This window comes from Haliotis asinina, chromosome 4 (assembly GCF_037392515.1).
Source record: "Haliotis asinina isolate JCU_RB_2024 chromosome 4, JCU_Hal_asi_v2, whole genome shotgun sequence".
Taxonomy (NCBI): Eukaryota; Metazoa; Mollusca; class Gastropoda; order Lepetellida; family Haliotidae; genus Haliotis; species Haliotis asinina.
Window position 1 is genome coordinate 79634323 of NC_090283.1, and position 21800 is coordinate 79656122.

The 21800-nt window shown below is 38.4% G+C and overlaps 2 protein-coding genes across 2 annotated transcripts in view; one reads left to right on the plus strand and one right to left on the minus strand.

Moving 5' to 3' along the window:
* Nucleotides 1-21800, plus strand: part of LOC137281944 (cell division cycle protein 16 homolog) — a 45899-nt gene that overhangs the window by 10957 nt on the left and 13142 nt on the right. The window lies entirely within an intron of this gene.
* LOC137281945 (complement C1q tumor necrosis factor-related protein 2-like) lies at nucleotides 1564-10481 on the minus strand. Its single transcript, XM_067813677.1, has 3 exons — nucleotides 9489-10481; nucleotides 4370-4486; nucleotides 1564-2260 (listed from the first exon to the last, which is right to left on the minus strand). Exons 1-3 carry the CDS (start codon nucleotides 10252-10254, stop codon nucleotides 1956-1958), a joined length of 1188 nt encoding a protein of 395 aa, XP_067669778.1. The 5' UTR covers nucleotides 10255-10481; the 3' UTR covers nucleotides 1564-1955.

Below are 21800 nucleotides of genomic sequence, written 5' to 3' on the forward strand. Positions count from 1 at the left end.
ATCTATACTTTTGTTACAGATAATAATTATTAAAATGCTATCTGTCATAATTAGTCTTCCAAATGTAAAGCGTTGTCCCTTGTAACACAATAAATGCTACAGGCTTGAAGAGCAGACTCTAGTGTTACATCCTTGTTCAAGTGGTGACACGTGGCTATTTTAATCGTGGATTCATTACATTGGTTTTTACTGTATGTGTTTCCGGAATATTGAAGTAAATCTAAGCATGGAGAAAATTATCCAAATATGGAGGGTATGAATAATATTAATACCAGGAGATTTTCAACCAAAGTGAACCAATCCTGCACAATTGCACTATGAGTAATGCACACAATATTCATACTCTTCTTGGTGGAATTAAAAGCATGGGACAAATATCACCACATTACCCTTTAAAACTTATGATGTTCTTGTCAGAATTATCCTGACATGGGACAGTTCAGAGAAGAAATATGAAAATTTTACATTGTTTAAATGACCTCAAAGTATGGCTTAAAACATTCATATTATCTTTAAACACCACAGATATGTTAATAGAAACGTCCAATTACAAATCATGAATTATCAGGATTTCATGATTTCGGATATTCTGTCCCCTCAATTCCTTCTTTGGGACTGTTGATTCTCTGTGACCAAGAATGAATGTTCCGTTACAACAATTTCATAATCAAATATTTTCTGTCACTATAGAGCATCTCAGTGTTTTAAATATGTGTCCGCTTTTCACTGATTAAACACCATGTGCTTCTTTATAGTGGGCGATAAACCCAATCAGATTGGTGATTGTGGATGCTACAATAATTTATTTAATCATTTTCTTCAAATATATCAATACATTATAGACAAATTATGACAATTTCAATTTATGACTTTCATGATTGTCAAGAGTTTTCTGAGTAATATAACTATATTCGATACTGAACGAACATAACATTGAGGTAAACATGGAATTAATTCCCCATTATAGCTGATCTTGGATGTCAACACGACATTTATTGTACGTTACCTTGCTTATGCTATATGTAATCACAAAGACTGTGCCACAAATAATGAAGTTTTTGTCGCAAAAAATCACAAAGATTCAACCCTCTCTGTAACCATGTCCCCTACCAGTGACGCACGATATTGTTTAGTTGACCGTCATGTATGTGCGTGAAAATCTTCCTAACATTGGGATTGTAAATAATAGTGGATGGCAATCTTAAGTCGTGACAGAGAGCAAAGATGGAAGAGTTGCTTCAGGCTGAAGATTCACTTTCGTTTTTCAATGAAATTTAATCCGAAATTGTTAATCAGAGGTAACAAAGATACCTGTTTTGATGAATTTGATTATGTTTAAAGAAATATTGTTGAAAACCAATAGTATTTGTTGTTGAATTTAATTATAAGAATTGACTGTGTATTTCTTTCATTGCATTGAGGTATGAAACTAAAAACCAGTGTGCAAACTGTAGCGGATTGTTACAAAAGTTTGCACATTGGTTTTTAGTTTCATACCTCAATGCAAATTTGCAATGAAAGAAACGCACAGTCAATCCTTAAATAAAAGTATAACTGTGTGTGTTGGATGTGTAAATTTAAACTTTATTTCTTCACAATATGTTATACAAGATGCTGTTGATAACAGTTTTTATATTGATAATCTTTCATAATTTCTTTCCATTGACAATATTTTCTTTAGAACAGAGCCCATCCATCAGCTTGTTTCACCTTTAAACTGTACATGTTTCAAGAAATGTATCCTGGTATATGTTGTACTCCATGAAGATATGATAATATACATGCACGCTATAATCCATTGCGTAAATTGTGCTTTAAAATATCAAGTGATAAAAGGTTGATCATGTTGATGTTAAATCAAATATCTCACAATTCTTTGCATGTAAAGTTCAAGACATGGTCCAAAATGAAATGAATTAAATAAATGTCGATCGATTGTGAGTTTTGCTGTGTCTTCAGTCTGCATACAGTAGATATCCAGAGAACAGGGAGTGTCTGCCAGTGTCTCCATACACATAGTATATACCCGCACTCAGCTCAATCCACAGCCGATCTCGTTCCATGAGGCGAACTGCAATGCTGTTGCTAACTCCCGTGTAGCCACCCGTCTCCCGGGAATGGACAGAGCTGATTATTCTTGCGTTGTGGAGCATTGTTAGCTCCACTGCTCGGCCATACTGGGATAAAGCATTGTAGGATAGGACATAGGTTCCATTGTACGGAGCTGTGAAGATGCCAGTGATGAGGTTATAGGCTGATCCTGGCAAGATGAGGAAAAATATGCAGGGTTAGTAAGGAGGATGGGTTCTGTGCAAAACTATTTCAGGGCTAAGGTGATGGACCAGGAGCTTATCTGGGGTCAGTACAAAACAGTGTTAGTTCTAAGGTGATGGACCAGGAGGTTATCTAGCTTCAGTACAAAACAATCTTGGTGCTAAGGTGATGGGCCTGGGGCTTATGTGAGTCTTGTACAAACACAATCTTAGGTCTAGGGTGATAGACCAGGAGCTTATCTGGGCTCTGTAAATAGCCAACTTAGGGCTGTGCTGAATAACCAGAGATTTATCTAGGTTCTGTACAAAATAATCCTAGTTTTAGGTTTGATGAACCAAGAGTTTATCTGGGTTCTGTACAAAACAATCTTAGTGCTAAGGTGATGGACCATGGATATATCTGAGTTCTGTACAAAACAATCTTATGATCTTAGGACAACAGTCATAGCACTAACGATGCTTCCTACAACAGCACCAGGCCCGTATACTATAAGTAAGGAATATACCGGTATATTATTATCAGGTATTGTTATTAATACCTTTTCTCAAGGTATTACTATTAGTCCGAAAGTGTCTCAGAACTGAAATATATTTCCCTATTAATTCATAGAAAATGCTCCATTGGTGACCTGTTTAAGGTAATACTTGAAAAATAGCTGGAGAGGATTCAGTGCTAAATCGTGTATTATTGGTCCAGAAAAACAAAAGAAAATAATTTTAAAATAATTAAGTGACTGTCAAGGGCACTTGTTAATGCCTGTAGTTATCAATCCAGAGAATTCTTGCTTATCTTAATGAGAAGTTTGGATATTCATTTCAGTAGTGGGTCAAATGAAACAACTCTGCAACTTAAACTGTCCCCATCATATTCTTTATTAAAATATAGTTATAAGAAAAAGCAACTGACTTTATCCATATTGACATGTATTTTTTTCTATGTGTCTCTTATATTATTACCATGAAGAAGGTGCATAAGATAAAATGCTTGCTCAAACAGTACATTTATACCTATGGTAATCAGTGGGTCCAGATATGTAGCAACTTGCATTAATCAAAATATTGATAATTTTTTATCAGCTTTTTAAAAACAAAATTTTCAATTAGGTTTTCATAATGTGAACCTGGATTCATTCATAAAATGAGTGTAAATATTTGAAATTTTCAAGGTTCAGTGACTCAGAAATAAACATAAGGTTCTGATATTCCTAAATGAACAAATCCACTGCATCCAAGGAGAGGGCAGCTAGAGCCTGCGCCTCCCTCCATCACCAACACCTCCACATCTTGTTCACATTATCTCGTGGGAAATGAATTAGGTGTTTTAGTGCAGTGTTTGATGCGGCGGCCCTCACAGGGTTCTGATCTTAATATGAACAAGAAGGAAATACCTCTGATTTTATGTGAAAAATATGGACGTGGTCTGTGATTTTATTCTATTATATTCAGATGGTTATCAGGCAATTATTTGAGCTTCTTGTGCTATATTCCAGAAGATATTTTTATGATTTTGACATGGTTTGGAGACTTTGTATTCTATTACATGAAAAGGATTTATTAGTTTTAGGACATCCGTGTGCTCTCTAATGATTATCACAATGTTATATCATACTATGTTTGCAGACAAGTTACATTTTCATGTGGACAATTTGAAAGCTTTGCTTCAAGTTTGAACCAAACTATGAAGACAGGATTGTTGTGACTCTTATGTTGGCCTGTTATGCCCAGTCAATTAAATCTTAAGAAGGACCAGTGGAACTTATTAAATGATTGTTCACTGCTTTAACGTGATGATAATGCACTGTAAATATTTCTTTAATTTGGAAGCAGAAGTCTGAATCAAGCTCAGAGCACAATAACAGCCTTAACAGCTTTCTGAGTATATTTCTACTTCTGTGACAGTATTACATCACAGAGATATGTAGATCACTTATGAGCCTGTTCAGCAATATCAGAACTATTGTCAGTTGGATTGGTAAAATTAAAGATAGTTTGGGTGTTTATCTTGATGATCCAAAAGGCTGTATCCAAGTAAAATGAAAGGTGTTGCTGTTTTTTTATTGTAAACTCCCTGTTTTTTGTGAGGGAGTGTACGTTACCTTCGTTCAGGATGATGTCCCTGTACTTTAGTGGTGTGGCCAGGTTTACGGGGCCCACATTTTCTGTAAGTGCGGCAGTGAATGCAACACGCTTCTGCTTCGATCTGCTTCCTTGACCTGAAACATATGAATTACATACTTTCTAATTGCCGGAGAGATCAGACGAAATGTGAGGATATTCCAGTAATTTCAACCATCTGATGTGGTTGTGACCTAATTTCTGGCATAGTTGTTGATGTAGCAAGAAACTGTAGTGACCCACTTACATGCAGAAGTAATCATGAATGAGGAAGTATCACAGTTTCGTAGCTTTGAAGATAAGCATGACTTTTAGTTAAAATTAAAATACATCCTGTCCATGTTAGAATTTGGTCCAGGTAGATCTGACTTGCACGGTTGTTCCATGGTATAATGGAACTTCTGTTTAGCTAATACTCTGTCAAAGTCAGACGCCAAATATATAGTGTTTATGGATGGATATGTGAATATTCAGTTTCAAAGTTTACAAAAGTTTGGTAAATCAACTGCAAGCAGAGTCATGATTTTGTCCTCTCAGCTGGAATAATGGGGGATATAGCAGTCCGTCTCTCCATCTATCTCTCTAGAGCAGAAGTAAAAGCTGATACAATGGAATGTTTCTTGATGAATTTGTGACACAGGTCAGTCTAGTGATGAACTGGTGCCTTTTGAAATACTGAACAATATTATTTAATTTTTCATCACTGAACTGAAGGTGTCTTGTCACATATGGTAAGCAAGATTTATGGATGTCAACGTCTTCATTGTAAATAATACAACAGTAACGAGTAAGAAGCGGACATCTATACATCTTGCTTTTCTTCTTCATTCCATTTCTAATGCCATTAAGAGATTTCGTCCTATGACTGACATACAATGCTAATCCACGATTTCCTAGATATATATATAATCCTACCTACATACACTTTCCATCAAAAGTTTAGACTAGTGTGAGTATAGCCGCATGCTTCAAGCAACTGTTCAAAACTACATTTTTTCAAAATATTCCATTCTATAAAATGGGTCTGTTGACACATGAACTAGTGTGTTCAAGAGAAAATCTGGACACTGAAAAGATTATTGTCATGAGTTCAGTAAGTGATAAAAATCAGTGAAAATTGTTGAATTCTTAGCAGAACTTTACAACAAAATGCAACTGTTCACATGCATGATATGTGCACATGCTTTTCTGCTATTTGATGTATATGTATGATCCTCATGCAATTCTGCATAAAGTTTGTCTTTGGCTCCCCAAAGTTAGTGGAGAAATCAATCTTTGATGTCACTATATATATAATTAGTGAGTGTCTTAAGTGAGTCTTAACTTATTATGGATAGAATATTACTAACCCTGTCTCACTGTCAGTTGTGGATAGGCCATAGAAGAGTTCTCTCCCTTCAGCAATATGCGGTACAATTACCAGAATTAATACCATTATAGTATTGTGATTACTTGGTGCCAGAGCCCCAACTGTATGAGCCTGTCTGGCTCCTAGTATCTGGGTTATATCTAATAATGTATGGTTTATATGTATGTTTGAATATAGGATGGGGTTCAGTCAGTAAGCAATTTTTCTTGTTCCTATAAATCTTGACTTGTGTTGGTTCACTGTTTCCACCTGTAACATGTACCAATACCAGCTTTTGCAGTAGAAGTCATTGTGCCTGCTTTTAGAGGAGAAACACTGTCTCCCTTCGAAATTGGCTGGTGAGTGACACTTTAAGTATGACAATTAAATTTAGGATAATCAGTCTCCTTTGTGATTGTTCAAAATCATGAAAAAACGTGCTATGCAAATATATAATGTTGCATGGTTCATTGTGTAAATATAGGTTTGTCATCTAGTGTCTTCATGACTAATATTCAAAATATTTTCACTTGGCCATGAAAGAATGAATTCCTGGTTGTATTAGATAGAAGTGCCATTGCACCACTGGATATTGATTGAGTGGATGTTTTTAGCTTTATGTCATATTGAACAATATTCCACCTAGAAGACGGCAGTCTGTAAATAATTCAAGTCTGGACCAAACACTCCAGTGATTATCAGCATGACCATCGATCTGAGCAAATGGGACGAAAACGTTTCAACCAAGTCATCAAGCCTAACCACCTGATCCCATTAGTCGTCTTATGACAAGCATGGGTCACTGAAGATCAGTTCTAACCCACATAGTGACTGATATTTTTCAGACTGTTTTGGTTACTCCCTAGGGAGCTGAGAATACATTTTTATATCCAGCTATGACAGACTGACCTGGTACAAATATGTAATTAGTATACACTCTGTTAGGGAGTCAGGATCTTTAGAAGTGTCCAATTATTTTAGGAATTATCAAACAGAGTAATCCTTAAAATGTTGATACAGGGAGTGTAATAAATCTTTCATTTTATTTTTATTTCTTTAACATTGTAACATGGACTGTAAGATATGCAAGTCTTTACAAACTGAATAAGTAGGTGTCAGCCTCCAGCGTTTGAGTGTATAGTTGTCCATCTTCATTTAAAGAAATCACAATGACAGAGATATCTAAGGAATGTGGAAGAAAAAAGAACTAGGGGAAAAAATCACAGAAGCCTAAAATGTGGTTATATAGAATGGCGCCCCCAGCTGTTACAAAGAACAGTATCACTGTGAGGCCACTCAGGCTTAACAACTCATCTCATTACTACAGATAAGCCACACTGTGCCCTGTCAGTCTAAGCTGATACCCTGTACACCACCATACACAGCCTCAGAATTACAGAGAATATTTTTAACAAGTTCAGTAGCCTAAAGTAAACTTATAGCTTAACCTTCGTAGTTTGTGTCTTGTCTCAAAGAAAGAAAATGTTTACTCTGTTATTGTCTAATTTACTCAGCTCCTGTTAAAACGTAAAGCTTTCAAATGCTGCTTGTCAGTATTAACTACCATCATTGCTTTAGCTTGACCTCAACACAATTTAGTCATCTGGGGCTAGCAGGCTATCATGTCTTTCAAAAGCTTGATACCTCACAAGAGCATATGATGTTATGCATTAAGATTCGATAGACCAGTAATGTACCTTGAAACCATATAAACTAATGTCAAAACATTAACCTTTTTCCATCCCTAATATGATTATCAGAACAATAAATGAAAAGGTTAAAGATGAAAAGATCAGTGTAAAGTGACTGAACCAGTGGCCGCGTAGCCCATGTGTCAGCCATATTGTCAGACAGTAACCTCAGCCTGGGTGCGAGACAATAGGTGATCCTGTAGAGGGGTTCTGCTGCCCGTTTGATCTCTACCATGGGGATCAGATGACTAGACCCACCAGGGCCACTTCATTTGAAATAATACAACTTGCACAATACGTCACTCAAGCGTGATCCCACAACAATTATACTACAACGTCTGGAGAATATCCAGCTTAAATTTCCATTATAAACAGCAAGTTTTAAGAAAGCAATATGTGTCCTTACAGACCAAAAATATTTCCTTGACATCAACATAAAAGAAGATGAAATATATACATAATCCTTCACAGTTTATTTATCATTGTCCCTGCTACTAACAGCTGACACAGTGTATAACACTTCAAACAGGGGCACTGGGAAAAGGATTGCCAGTACTGGACTATGTATGGTTCTATGTGTTATTTACATGACATCAAATTGTTAAATAGTGCAAATTGTGACTAAATGTGACTACGGATGGATTTCAAACAAATTGTAAGTAATTAAGTTTATTACATAATGTAAGTCACTTATTCATAAGGCAGTGGGGTAGCCTAGTGGTTAAAGTGTTCACTTGTTGGGCCGATAGTCTGGGTTTGAGTCCCCAGGGGACATGAGTACAATGTGTGCGGAGTTGTAGCCTAGTGGTTAAAGCTTTATTCATCACAGTGAAGACCCAATTTCGATTACCCATTACCCCCACCATAATACTGCTGGAACATTGGTAAAAGCAGTGTAAAAATAGACTCACTCACTCACTCATGCATATTTATCTCGTCATCAATACATGACAACATAGCATTATGTAATGTCGTACATGGCACATACGGTCTCACCTTAGGCAAGTGAGTTTGTTCAAATTGCCTCTGTTCACCCAGCAGAAAATGGGTACCTGGTGAGATAAGTCATGTGACAATAACATTCTAGTGCCGAACAGGCAGCTTTGGTTATCCGGGGTAATAATATGCCTGCTTTGACTGTTAGCGCTACGAGCATTCACTTCGTGAATGGAGTTTAGTGCAATATAACTGCACATGTTATTACTGTTATTGTTACAGCCTTGATTGTCAGATGGAACTTTGCATCCCAACACTTCTCACATCTAAACATATACAGACTGTGTTGGTACTTGTTGTATACGTGCCACTGCTTGTCGTAAGAGGCTACTAACAGGATCGCCAGGATCGCTGACTTGGATGGCACATGTCATCAATGATCATTGGATTGTCTGGTCCAGACTCGATTATTTATATACTGCTGCCATATAACTGGAATATTGCTGAGAGGGGTGTAAAATTAAACTCACTCACTCATTCATTCTTGTTTATATTTTGTTTAGTTCATCACGTTAATGAGATTCTGTGTACTATTTAGTATGTATTTTCTACTGATGATCTTCTTGGAGTCATATCTGTTGGTTAAGGCCTAACATGTTATTTTACTCTAGTGAAGTATTTACTTATTCCTTTCAAGTACATGTAGTAATTTGTCTCTGAATACATAATATTGTACATTACTCCATTGCTATTTAAAATCTGCATAAAACCACAAGTATCTCCCTACATAGTAGATATCAAAACTATATGATGGGCTGCCCATGGACCTTCATACACTACTGGAAGAGCCATTATATTTTCTTTTAGGGGACTGGGTCTTTTGCCGAAACTTTTTTTTTTCATCACTTTACGAGGACATTCTATTTCTTTCTCCAAAAAACGAACTAAATATTTTTAGTATTGTTTTTGAAATCTGAAAATAAAATGTAAAATTTCCTGGCAATATTTGAGGCTGTATAGAAAAAATATGTTTCTGGAAGAATTATTTAAACATTTAATGGGAGATTTGAGACTCTTTCCGAAAACTGAGCATTTGGTCTGCATTAACTATAAAGTGTATCATACCTTGTGATGCTGGCAATCCCGGCACACCAGGGGGACCCCGATCACCATTCCTGCCAGGAAGTCCATCTGCCCCTTGCAATCCTTGCAAGCCAGGTTCTCCTTTCTGACCAGGAATACCCATAGGTCCCAGAGGTCCCGGAGGTCCTGGAGGTCCTCTCTTGCCTGGGAGACCCTCTGGTCCCCGAGCCCCGACGGGACCTGGGAACCCTCGTATTCCTGGTGGCCCCTGAATCCCAGGGGAGCTTCGAAATGGCCCCCCTGATGCTGGTCGTCCTGGTTCCCCCTTCTTACCCTCTTGTCCTCGAGGTCCAGGAGGTCCAGGCGGTCCACGGACCCCTGACAGACCCGGAATACCCTTTTCCCCCTTTGACCCCTTCTCACCCTTTACACCACGCATCTGAACATTTTGTGGACTTGAACCGCGATATTGCATGTAGTTACTTGGATGGTTTCGTCGATAGGGTACATCCTGAGGAGCTCGCAAAGCTCTGCGTTCATGTCTTGAAGTCGTTTGGCCGATGACATTGCTGCAATCACACTTACACTGACTGCTGTCACAGACGCCAGGTTCACCTTTCGGTCCCCGCATCACGGGCATGGCCATGGGCATGACCGGCATGTACTTCACGTCCTTACCATCCTGGAACGACCATGTCGCTTCCTGCGAGTCATGCTTCTTGTCACATTTTTCTGATTCCTCACTAGCAGATTTACCAATAACAAGAACTGCCAATAGGACAAAATATACAACTCTTTTAAATGCCATTTTGGAACTGTCAACAAGTTGGTAAAATCCCTGATATTTCCAGTGTTTGAGAGCCTGTAGAAGTTAACACTCAGTGATACAGCTGTGGTGTTGTGAGGTAGGGAATGCCGTGTGATACAGGTGTATATCACACTGTGTGATATGAGAACTAGCTCCTCTCACCTGTATCGCCAGCTGCCCAGCCACTCAGAATCACTGGTCCCTCCTCCCACAGCTCAGAGCTCACTTCTTCATCTTCAGTGAAATGAGGCTCCACAGGAGGGGTGCAAAAGTGTTCACTCTGCTATTTGTTTGGAGCATAGTGTAGGTGATTTTGTTCTGCTGTGTTACAAAGTTGCAGGTGTAACCAAACTTACGTTTATCAATTTGAGGTTATCTGATGCTCTAAAACTGAAACTCTTTTACTATGCTGTAAGGTACCCATTGTTTTCTGTGATAGATGCTAGAGGGAATATCTTTTTTCCAGAACAACCACTGCTCCTTTGATGTAAACAGTTAACATCCCAGTACTATAATGTGATATTGGGGCATTATAGTTTTGGTGTTTGTTTAGAATAAAGTGGTTCAAAGGAAATGTTAGCAATAAGCATCAGCAGATGTGAATGGCTGGTTGGATTATGCTTGTTGTTTAGATTATCACACAAAGTTGGTAATGTTCATAATTCCTGAGTGCAGCAGAAGGATATGAGGTGTGTGTTCAGTAGCGAAGCAGAGAGGATGAAAATATTCACAAGTTTAAGGTCTAACATACATTCAACAGGTGGTGATATCAGCATTTTTGCTTTCCAATCAATCAGGTCATCTGTAACAGGGTGTGGTTGTAATGTCTCTTGGTTTTTTTAAAAGTATTTATGTACAAGTATGCTTGAAGAAAATCTATTTTGAATAAAATCTGCAAATAAATAATAAATGGTTCCTAAGTAACAATCATAAAATATAATCAAAAGGAGTCAAAACACTTTCATTTTTTTAGAAATTTAGACTTATCACATACACTAGACTTGCATTAGTTTTGTCAGCAATATTTGTTTGTGTTTTTTAATTGTGAGTTTTGTATTCAAAGTCTTCAAGCCATCAGGGGATACTTATCAGTCATTGTTGGTACATCTTTTGAAGAATATAACACCATGAGACTGTTGCTTGAGAGGATAGATTAATTATTAGACCTCGATTGTCTGAACCATGTTTATCCATATCTGCTGGAAATGGTTTTGTGGCTGAGGATACAGAGTACAATGGTTGGACAATATTGGGGCACTGGTTTAGGTAAAAAGGTGCAACTCAGCTGCCCAAACATCCCAGGCGTATGTTTAGAAAGGTGTCGCACATCTCGGTGGTCTGCATTACTTGGATGTGCCAACACCTCTGTTATGGCCAGTCTGTGTGGGACGTCTTGATCCAGGCAGACACAACTTGCCATATTGCCGTCTGCCTACGTCTGCCATATTGTTTACAGATAAATGAATTTATGTACATCTGCTGAAGAAACCTTTCATGCTGTGTATATAATTCTTTGGTTTTATTTAGTTCAGTTTCCTTTCTGAGGTAAAAGTCCAAAATGCCCATAAGGCAAATCACAGTGGTGGAACAAAATATTTATCTTTTTTATATTCTTGCATCTCCAAGACCTTCTACATGAAGAACGTATTTCTATTCAAAGGAGCTCTCCAGAGTATTGGGAACTTGTGTTATCCAGTCACTTCCATTCGATCTACAGAGTTGGGTCCCCTAGACAGAATTCTTATGACCCACGATTCACCTTTAATCTTTGTTTGTCATCAACATCCTGTGCCAATGTGCTTAATCTTGGTTTGCCATCGGTATCCTGTGTTCGTGCATGGAACTTTATTTCTCAGACTTGACTCTCACTTGAGACTGACAAGCTGTGAGATGGCTAAAAACTTGTTCAAAACAGAATTTGAACCATATTCAATCACTCACGCATTCACTCACTCACCTACCCACTCACCCACCCACTAAGTTATCAGAAAAACTTCATCGTTTATCAAACAGAGCTACAGATATGATTTAAGTGTTGTTGATTTGTCAGCTGTTTTAAAGATTTTACTTGATGATGATGCAGTTTATGTATATGATTTATATCCTGCAGTGTACATATTTTATATCCCACTGTGATGTAAATACAGCTTGTGAGGGTTAGTACAAGTAAGAGTGAAAAGTGAGACACAATGTCATGGTTTTATTCATGTTTCCCAGGCTTTAGAATATCAACCATTTTAGGTAAAATGTGAAATCTTTGAAGTGCACTTGCAAGTGTAATGCATAAGAAAGCAAGATTCATGGTAGGCAATTTCTTTATTCAGAGTGTATGCTTGCTCCTTCATCAGGTCCGTAAGTCATGCTTCCCTTAAGACAAGTGTGATTTCGACAAATTATTTTTATTCAAGTTTCAGTCAGATCATTGATTTTGAAAAATAACACTTGTGAAAATAAAACACAGTCAACAAGTAATATACATTTTTTAAAATGCCTTTTCAATAGTAGTTTAATCACTGTATCAACTACTGACCCAATATGTCATATACTTTCATCTTTTGATGATGCAGGGTGGTAGGGTAGCCTAATGGTGGAAGTGTTCGCTCCTCATACCTACAGCCTGGGTTCTGTTCCCCACATGTGTACAATGTTTGAAGGCCATTACCACATGAGCCCCCAAATATTGCTAAAAGTGGCGTAAAACCATGCTCACTCACTTTTGATGATACAAACTCAAAAACATTTGCTCAGTGTTCCTGCAGTGCTTAGACTTGCCAAAGTCTCTAAGGTAATAATTAATTTTGTAAATGATTATTTCTGAAGAATATTATTAAAATTAAACATTGTTCCTCCAACAAAATCATTCTGAGCATGACTGTTTATCTCGATTTGCCAGCAGGACAGAATAACGAAACATCCATGGGCTTACTTAGTATTTAGTACAGCCTTGAAGCAAGGCTAGGCAGTGTTGTATTCCTTGTTAATGACTACACAGTGCAAAACATAGAAGCCATGTCAGATATTAATGCCAATCGGTGTGGGTGACAAGTGTTTTTGGTACAAAGAGAACATGAAAGTCTGGTAGGATGTTGGTATGTCGGCACCTGAAGGACATGCCCTGTATTTCCGAGGTTTAATTGAAGCAGGAGGAAGTAGTCTGCAGTGTGGCATGTGATGTCTCCCTCCCACACGATGGCCCTGATAGACCAGGCGCTAATCACTCGGTCCAGTTCAGTACAGTGTCTGTGTGTTTGATGTTGACTAACATTTAGTCTCTGAAAGTGGATTATTTTTATCAAAACTCTATTTGAATTGAAAAGGAGCCCCAACAAGCTGAGAGATTCAGGTGTGGTACCTTGAAAAGTCTAGACTTGCTTCATTTAAGGTGTTTACATTTGAAAGGGCTGGGTGGAAGGAAAAATAATGTGGTTGCTCAGAGGTTATAGTCCCCATTGTATTTTGTGCTGGTGTTATACTTAACTGGGCAATGACTGCACATTGGCAGTCACCACTAGACAAACAAATATGGCAGATTCAGCATGTATTATACTGAAGAACACTCCACAAACAGGTCAACTCTTTTTGTAGCATTTTCTGCAATACTCAAGCAATTTACAATTACAAGAATGAGGGCTGTTGTTTCTTAAGTGATTCGGAAAGCCTGTAAGGTGTTTGGAAACAGAAAATGTAACACCAATTATCACCTACAACACTTGCCTAAATATTTTGTGCCAGCTGGCTATTGTCAGGAACTTGTATGCATGATACATGAAACTGAATGACCACAACAACAAATATCATTCGGATCTTCATTTTGGAAAAATTGTAATTTTTGAAAATTAGGTCCCATTTTCTCCTGTTGCTTCCAGTATTTGGAACACATGGTATAATAACTACAAATTGTCTTTTTTGTTCCCTTATAATGATGTTCAATGGTGATAATCTCTCTATTGTCTTATATTCATACAAAAAGCATTTCCTTTCTTATATATTTATGAAATTAATGATAAATAACTCTGATAATATGAAAGACATGATTGATCAATCCAGCCATGTGTTTTTGAACAATTGTGAAAATGTCAGGTAAGAGGGATAATTGTGAAGAAGAATATATTAATGTTTAATAAGATTTAATTAACTGGGCTCAATTTTTACATATTAAGTTGAACATGGCACCAATGGGATCTTTTTCTCTTTTTCACAGGGATATCACAAAAAATACAACAGAGGTCACAGCACAGCAACTACACTGTAAGGGTGTAAGAGCAATTTAATCACGCCATGTTAAGTACAGGAAATTACAAACCAATTATTAAAAGTTCAGTATGTTGCCAGTGGTCAGTTGTTATACCCATGACAACTGAGATTATGTTAGGGACATTTATACAGTATTGGGATTATATATTATGAAAAACATGCAGATAACATTAGTAACCCTAACTTTCAAGCAAATTTAAAATGATTATAATTGAAATTCTTGTCACCATTTATAATACCTCAATCATGCTTCCTGCAGTCACACATTTGAAAAAACCCCGTCTTGTTTTTCTTTTTCTTTTGAAAATAAAGAATCTGAAAATATGCAGTGCTGAGACAGTCCCTGCGCTCAGTCAACGATAGTTTGAGACAGAAATGTAAGATGTGTTTTATAGTCAGTTTTATGTGTTTTGCAATGTTTGTACCTCAGCTTCATCCCTTTGATCTAATGTTAAGACTGGTATTTAGAGCATAATACCATCCACAAGTTACAGCACAAGGTATTAAATGTGTCCAGCATCACTCAGTGAGGTATGGGATCTAGTTTTGTCTGACCACTTGTGGTGGGCATCGTGTTTCCAGAAAGTTAGTTTATGGACAAGTTGAAACCATTCAGCTTGTCTTAAGTTTTTCGGTGGTGTTCAGAAGTTTCTCCTCACTCTGGCTGTTCAGCATTTACTAAGAGACTTGTGTTTTGTTTCCTCTAGTTCTTCTTCCAGAGGAAGGGAGTTATTTGTGTTAGGAACTGGAAACCAAATACACTATTGGTTATTACAGGACTCGTGACTGATTATGTTCGAAATAAATACATTTTTAATGTAATTACCAATTTTAAGGGTTTTTTCCAAGTTTTTTTCTAATCAATTTGAATGTTTGACAAGAAAGTGTGGCCATCACTTGCTAAATATATCAGTTTAGAAAGGTAGTTAATGAATGTTACTCTGTTCAGGAATAATGTATACCCAAACATCTTTTCATATATTAGTAATTGACATGCATCACAGAATAGACCCTTGTAGTGGCCTGCTCAATGTGGTCGGTACTGTATTGTTTGGGGTGGCCGGTACTGGCCTGTTGATTGTGGTTAGTACTGGCCTGTTCAGTGTGGTTTGTGCTGGAAATTCAGTTTGGCTGGTACTGGTCAGTTCAGTGTGGTCGGTACTGACCTGTTCAGTGTGGTCAGTACGGCATGTTCACTGTGGTCAGTACTGGCCTGTTCAGTGTTTTCTGTATTGGCCAATGAAGCTAGTCAGTACTGGCCTGTTCAGTGTGGTCCGTACTGGTCAGCTGAGTGTGGAAGTACTGGCTGGTTTAGCATGGTTACTAAGTACTGGTCCGTTTAGCGTGGTTTAGTACTGGCTAGTTGGGTGTGATCATTACTAATCGGTTCATTGTGGTCAATCCTGACAGTTAAGTGAGGTGGGTACTGGCCGTTTCATTGTGGTCTGTACTCAACAGTTCATTGTGGTCAGCACTGGCCAGTTGAGTGTTGTCAGTACTGGCTGGTTGAGTGTGCATTCGTAACTACTCGTGTCATTCCGCCAAGCCGGATGGCATCTCGTATGTTTACGACTGGGTCCTGTCTAAGTGCAAACGGGCATGAAGATGAAAATACTCTAATAATACGGTCGTTCCCTTTGCAAATATCTTTCAGTGTTGAAAATTGTTCATCTTTTAGCTCAAAGTTTATGTTTAAATTGTGCTTTGTATAGTGTAGCGAAGTTTCAAAGTTCAACGGTTCCACCAATTTCATGGTTTGAAATGCATTTTACTATGCACAGTTTGATTGATTTGCCACGATTCTTGGCAATAATGGCATACGAGAGGGGTACGAGTCTTCTCGTAGGTGACGGAAAGAGACGAGTAGTTACGAATGGTTGAGTGTGGTCAATACTGGCCAGTTCAGTGTTGTCAGTACAGGACGGTTGAGTATGTGGTTGGCTTTCACTGGTTGCATGTTGTCAGTACCTGACCAGTTGAGTGTGGTCTGTACTATTCAGTTCGGTATGGTGAGTACTGACCAGTTCAGCATGTGTGAGTGTGGTCTGTACTGGTCAGTTCAGTGTGGTCACTAATGTCTGGTAGCACTACTGATCTGATTAATCACGTTTGACTGCAATGAAAGGTAAGACTACAATAGTTCTCTGCACTGTACAATATACAGTTATTTCAAGCTGTAAATATTATCAACATAGACAGAATTCATCTCAACAATACTTCCTGTCTAATTTGTCCAGTACAGTGATGCTACCCAGCAGTACAGAATATTTAAGTCTGAGTGGAGGGTGAGAGAAAGGTCAGTGTTTTCTGTGACAACAAGCTTGTTGTGGTGGTAGGCTACCTTATTCAGCTCACTGTGGGGAGTCAACACACTCAGTCCTTTGTTCCAGCAGCACTAAGTACATGTTTGAGACAACGTCATTAAAAGACCTACACAGGGGGAGTTAACCAAACAGTCTACTTACACACATATATGTCATTGTTGAAATTCTGTGAAAGCCTTTACAACTATTGTGCCTTGTGTTACTTAGACCTTGGGCTATTGTATAACTACACAGTGGTAATGTGAACATAAACCTGCTTTATCTACAGCTATGTGCAAACTCTTTGATAGACTTGCAAAATATGTAAAAAATGTTGTATGTCTTCAGAGGACAATATAAATATCTCATTACATGGACTGTTTTCAGTGGTTCCTCATAAATGCACACAAACTGCTGCAGATAGTTTTCAGGTTTCACTGACCGGAATATTCTCACTGGCTATTTAAGTTTTAGTATTAAATATCTTAGATTTTGCCTCCTGGATCTGGAGTATTGGGTATTTTGAACCCAAACATTCACCAGATATGTGCTGTTGCTGGGAGGGATTTCAGACTGTGTATTTGGGGCGGTTTGGTAGCCTAGTGGTTAAGGCGCTCACTAGTCATGTCATAGACCCATTTTTGATTTTCCATGTAGGTACAGTGTGTGAAGCCTGTTTCTGGTGTTCTCTTCCTTTCCGCTTCACCCGGGATGGTGCTGGAATATTGCTCACTCACTAAACTGTGCTCCAGCTCACAACAGTGATATTTTATGTGATATGCGAATGCAACAGTGACTCTTGAACACGTCAGACACAGCAGCTGAGTTGTGATGTTACCCCTGCCCTGATTCAGTCAGAAAATGCTAGAATTATGAGGAGTTAATGCAACTATTTTAAGAAGTAAACAAGCTGCCAAACTGTAGGGGGCGGTGGGGTAGCCTAGTGGTGAAAGCGTTCGCTTGTCACGCCGAAGACCCGGGTTCGATTCACCACATGGGTACAATGTGTGAGGCCCATTTTCTGGTGTCCCCCGCCATGATATTGCTGGAATATTGCTAAAAGCGGCGTAAAACCAAACTCACTCACTCACTCACTCACGAAACTGTAGTCAGTGGTTAGTGAGGAGATGTTGTTTTATCATGTAGTTTTTTAGTATTTTCATCTATATTTGTACACTGGGTTTTGCTTCTGTTTCTGTTGAAGAAAACCAAGCTGATGAAAGACTGCTATTTTCTATTCCTGCATAGCCTATATATTGTTGTAAGTTCTACATGGTGATAATGTAATTGGATCACCATGGTAGTCAGTCTGAAATGTTGAATCGTGTATACTCTCAATATATCACCTGTAGTTATGTTGGAAGCATTTTGATTGGACATATGCTGAATGAATTAGATATTTTACCAAGCTGCTAGAACACAGGTAGGCAGAAGGAATGCAAAACATGTCTCGTTCATGCTTGGTAATATCCTTTCATTACTTGCCATATGGTCAGGTGGAAACTAGTTGTATGCCAGCCAGTACATTCTGGCTGATACTAGCATCAGGAGAACTTATTCTCATTGAGATTCAGAAACAGCCTGCTGCCTGTGGAGCATCACTCAGCTTGTTGCAGTCAGCAGCAGGTGGATTTTCCCAATTTGTTGTTAGGAAATTAGTCTTGCTACATCAAGTCTCATTTTGTTATAGGTAGTTTCAAGATATGCCACTCCAATAGTATATGTAATAAATCTTCACAGTGATAATTGTGGCAGTTTAACACCTTTCGTTACGTGCTTTCATGGAAAACAAATTCAAAGAAAAACAATGAAAGTAACATGTATTTTTCCATAGTTTGATTTGTGGGTGATTGATCTGTAGCCTGGCTTTAAACGATTTCCCTGACATCCTTTGACTGTAGCAAACATTTTGAAACACAAATGATGCATTTCTCTACTTTCTGAACTAATGTATGCTGCACGTATTTGCTTTTCCTCTGTGTATCTTATCATAATTAATTAAAGATCAGTACTGTTGAAATTCAAATGTTTATATGTACTGACTTTAGGAAGCTCTGATGGTATGTAGGTGTAAAGGCTAGTGCTCTGTACAAGAGGCCATATTATTTCATTATCATAAATGACCCTGAGTAACCACAAGTAGATTTGACCTTCTACTTCATCTTAAACTGGCAGGTGGTCTGCTTGAAGTCATATGGCAAACTGCACACTCATTGTCACACTCACTCACTCACTCACTCACTCACTCACTCATGTGTGAAGCCCATTCTGGGGTCCCCCACCTTGATATTGTTGTAATATTGCTAAAAGCATCATAGAACCATACTCACTTACTCATTCACTATCCCACACACATATACTCGTTCCACAACACTTAATTCCATTCTGCTTACCCACCCTTCACTCATTCAGTATCACACAATCACTTTGCACCACTCCACCCTGATCACTGGCACACTCACTCACTCATTCACTATCATACACTCACTCTCTTTATCATTCACTATCGTACGCTCACTCACTCATTCACTATCTTAGAGTCACTGCTCTCCATCTGTGTGAAGCCTGTTACTTATGTCTCTAGAGTGATATTGCTGGAATATTGCTAAAAGCTGCATAAAACCATACTCACTCACCCATTCACTATCCCTCACACATACACTTGTTCCACAACACTTAATGCCATTCTGCTCTGCTTAGCCACCCACTGACTCATTCACTATCGTACGCTCACTCTGGTCCACCCTGCTCACTTGTTTATTCACCCACTCACTCATTCACTATCGTACGCTCACTCTGGTCCACCCTGCTCACTTGTTTATTCACCCACTCACTCATTCACTATCGTACGCTCACTCTGGTCCACCCTGCTCACTTGCTTATTCACCCACTCACTCATTCACTATTGTACGCTCACTCTGATCCACCCTGCTCACTTGCTCATTCACCCACTCACTCATTCACTATCGTACGCTCACTCTGGTCCACCCTGCTCACTTGTTTATTCACCCACTCACTCATTCACTATCGTACGCTCACTCTGGTCCACCCTGCTCACTTGCTCATTCACCCACTCACTCATTCACTATCGTACGCTCACTCTGGTCCACCCTGCTCACTTGTTTATTCACCCACTCACTCATTCACTATCGTACGCTCACTCTGGTCCACCCTGCTCACTTGTTTATTCACCCACTCACTCATTCACTATTGTACGCTCACTCTGGTCCACCCTGCTCACTTGCTCATTCACCCACTCACTCATTCACTATCGTACGCTCACTCTGGTCCACCCTGCTCACTTGTTTATTCACCCACTCACTCATTCACTATTGTACGCTCACTCTGATCCACCCTGCTCACTTGCTTATTCACCCACTCACTCATTCACTATCGTACACTCACTCTGGTCCACCCTGCTCACTTGCTCATTAACCCACTCACTCATTCAATCAACTCATTCACATCCACTCCCACATTTTAGAAGTGTGTCAGATCTACAATATGCTTGTTTAAGCTGCTGTTGTGGTATTAATAATCAACTCATCATCACTGCTTATATACCCTGCAGTTTTTTAAGACCCTTCTCAGCCTTGTTTCCCTATGAGAAGTCAGTATCCTCGTCAGGAACCGCTTGATGATTTCTTCACAAACAAGGTCAGCTGTCGACATTTTCTGGTAGAACGGCACTTCTCCAAGCAGTCTTATCTGATTCCTTCCTTCATCTCAGTGTGTCAGAACAAACCAGAGCTTCATGATTCATCAAACTGCATGTAACAAGATTGTGTTGAATGTATCAGATTGGAGGGAGGGTTTGCTTTCGAAACATGTTTCTACATGAGATATGGAATACTTCCTAAAGTAAATAACACCTAGGTCGGCTGACAGACTGTTTTTGAATGGTGGATTTGTTGTTTAGGCAAATTGGGGCTGCCTGCCAAATTGCATTTGATGACAAATGTTCTTGTTCAGACTGATTCAGATTATATTTATTGATATTTTAGTTATTTGTTTTCATATTTTGGGGTATTAAAGAAAAGATGGATGTAATTAACTTTGAAAGTTTCAATATATAAAGGATCCTTATTTTAATCAGATATTTGTGTTAAATTTTGTGGGGTTCAAGAGGTCTGTCATATATGTTTGACTTTTGTTCCAAGTGGGTTCAGGGTCGGTGGAGTAGCCAGTTGGTAAAAAGTAGGACTGCACGGTATTAGTGGTATACCGTAATACAAAATTGTAACAATTACGTATCAGAATTCATTTATGATGTACAAGTATACCGACAAAGATTTCTTTCTTCAATTTTAACCCATTCAAAACCCCAGGGAAGACTTTCGCCCACGTACCCCCTAAATTTCAATGGCAAGAAAAAGATAAAGATGTATATTCAGGTAATGTGGGTGGTGGTGTTGGGTGGGGCTTGAGCAAAAGTTTTTTTCCAAATGATTGGCAACAGGTCCACTTTAAAGTTGTCAAATAGCAAAGTACCGACATTTCAAAGAAATCATTAAAATTGAGTAAGCAAATGAATAAAATCAAAAGTTTTCATGAATGTTGTGAAATGTACATCTATGTTACTATTTCCATTTTTCGTGCAATTATGTTTTGTAAGTCAAGTGGCATCTCCGCTCTCAGTCTTTCATCATGTCGATATTCATGCTCTTTACAAATCATGAACCTGATAGCCAACTGTGTCGAAAAAGCATATTTAGAAACCAATCTTTATCGAATAAAATTGCTGCGTTCAATGGTGAAAATACTCCTGGCATTGTTTCGTTGATATCATGATAAGAGCTTTCGAACAAGACCTTCCATCAAATGAATTTTCTCAAGTGCTGTTCATACGTAGCTTCGAAAGTGGAGGCATTTCCCAATGTTGTGTCATGTGACTGGGCGGAAAGCCACATCTGTTGGGAAATAGGCGACTGTTCATGTGATGGAATTAATCTTAAGTAATTATTTTCCGATTACATAAAAATGAAAACA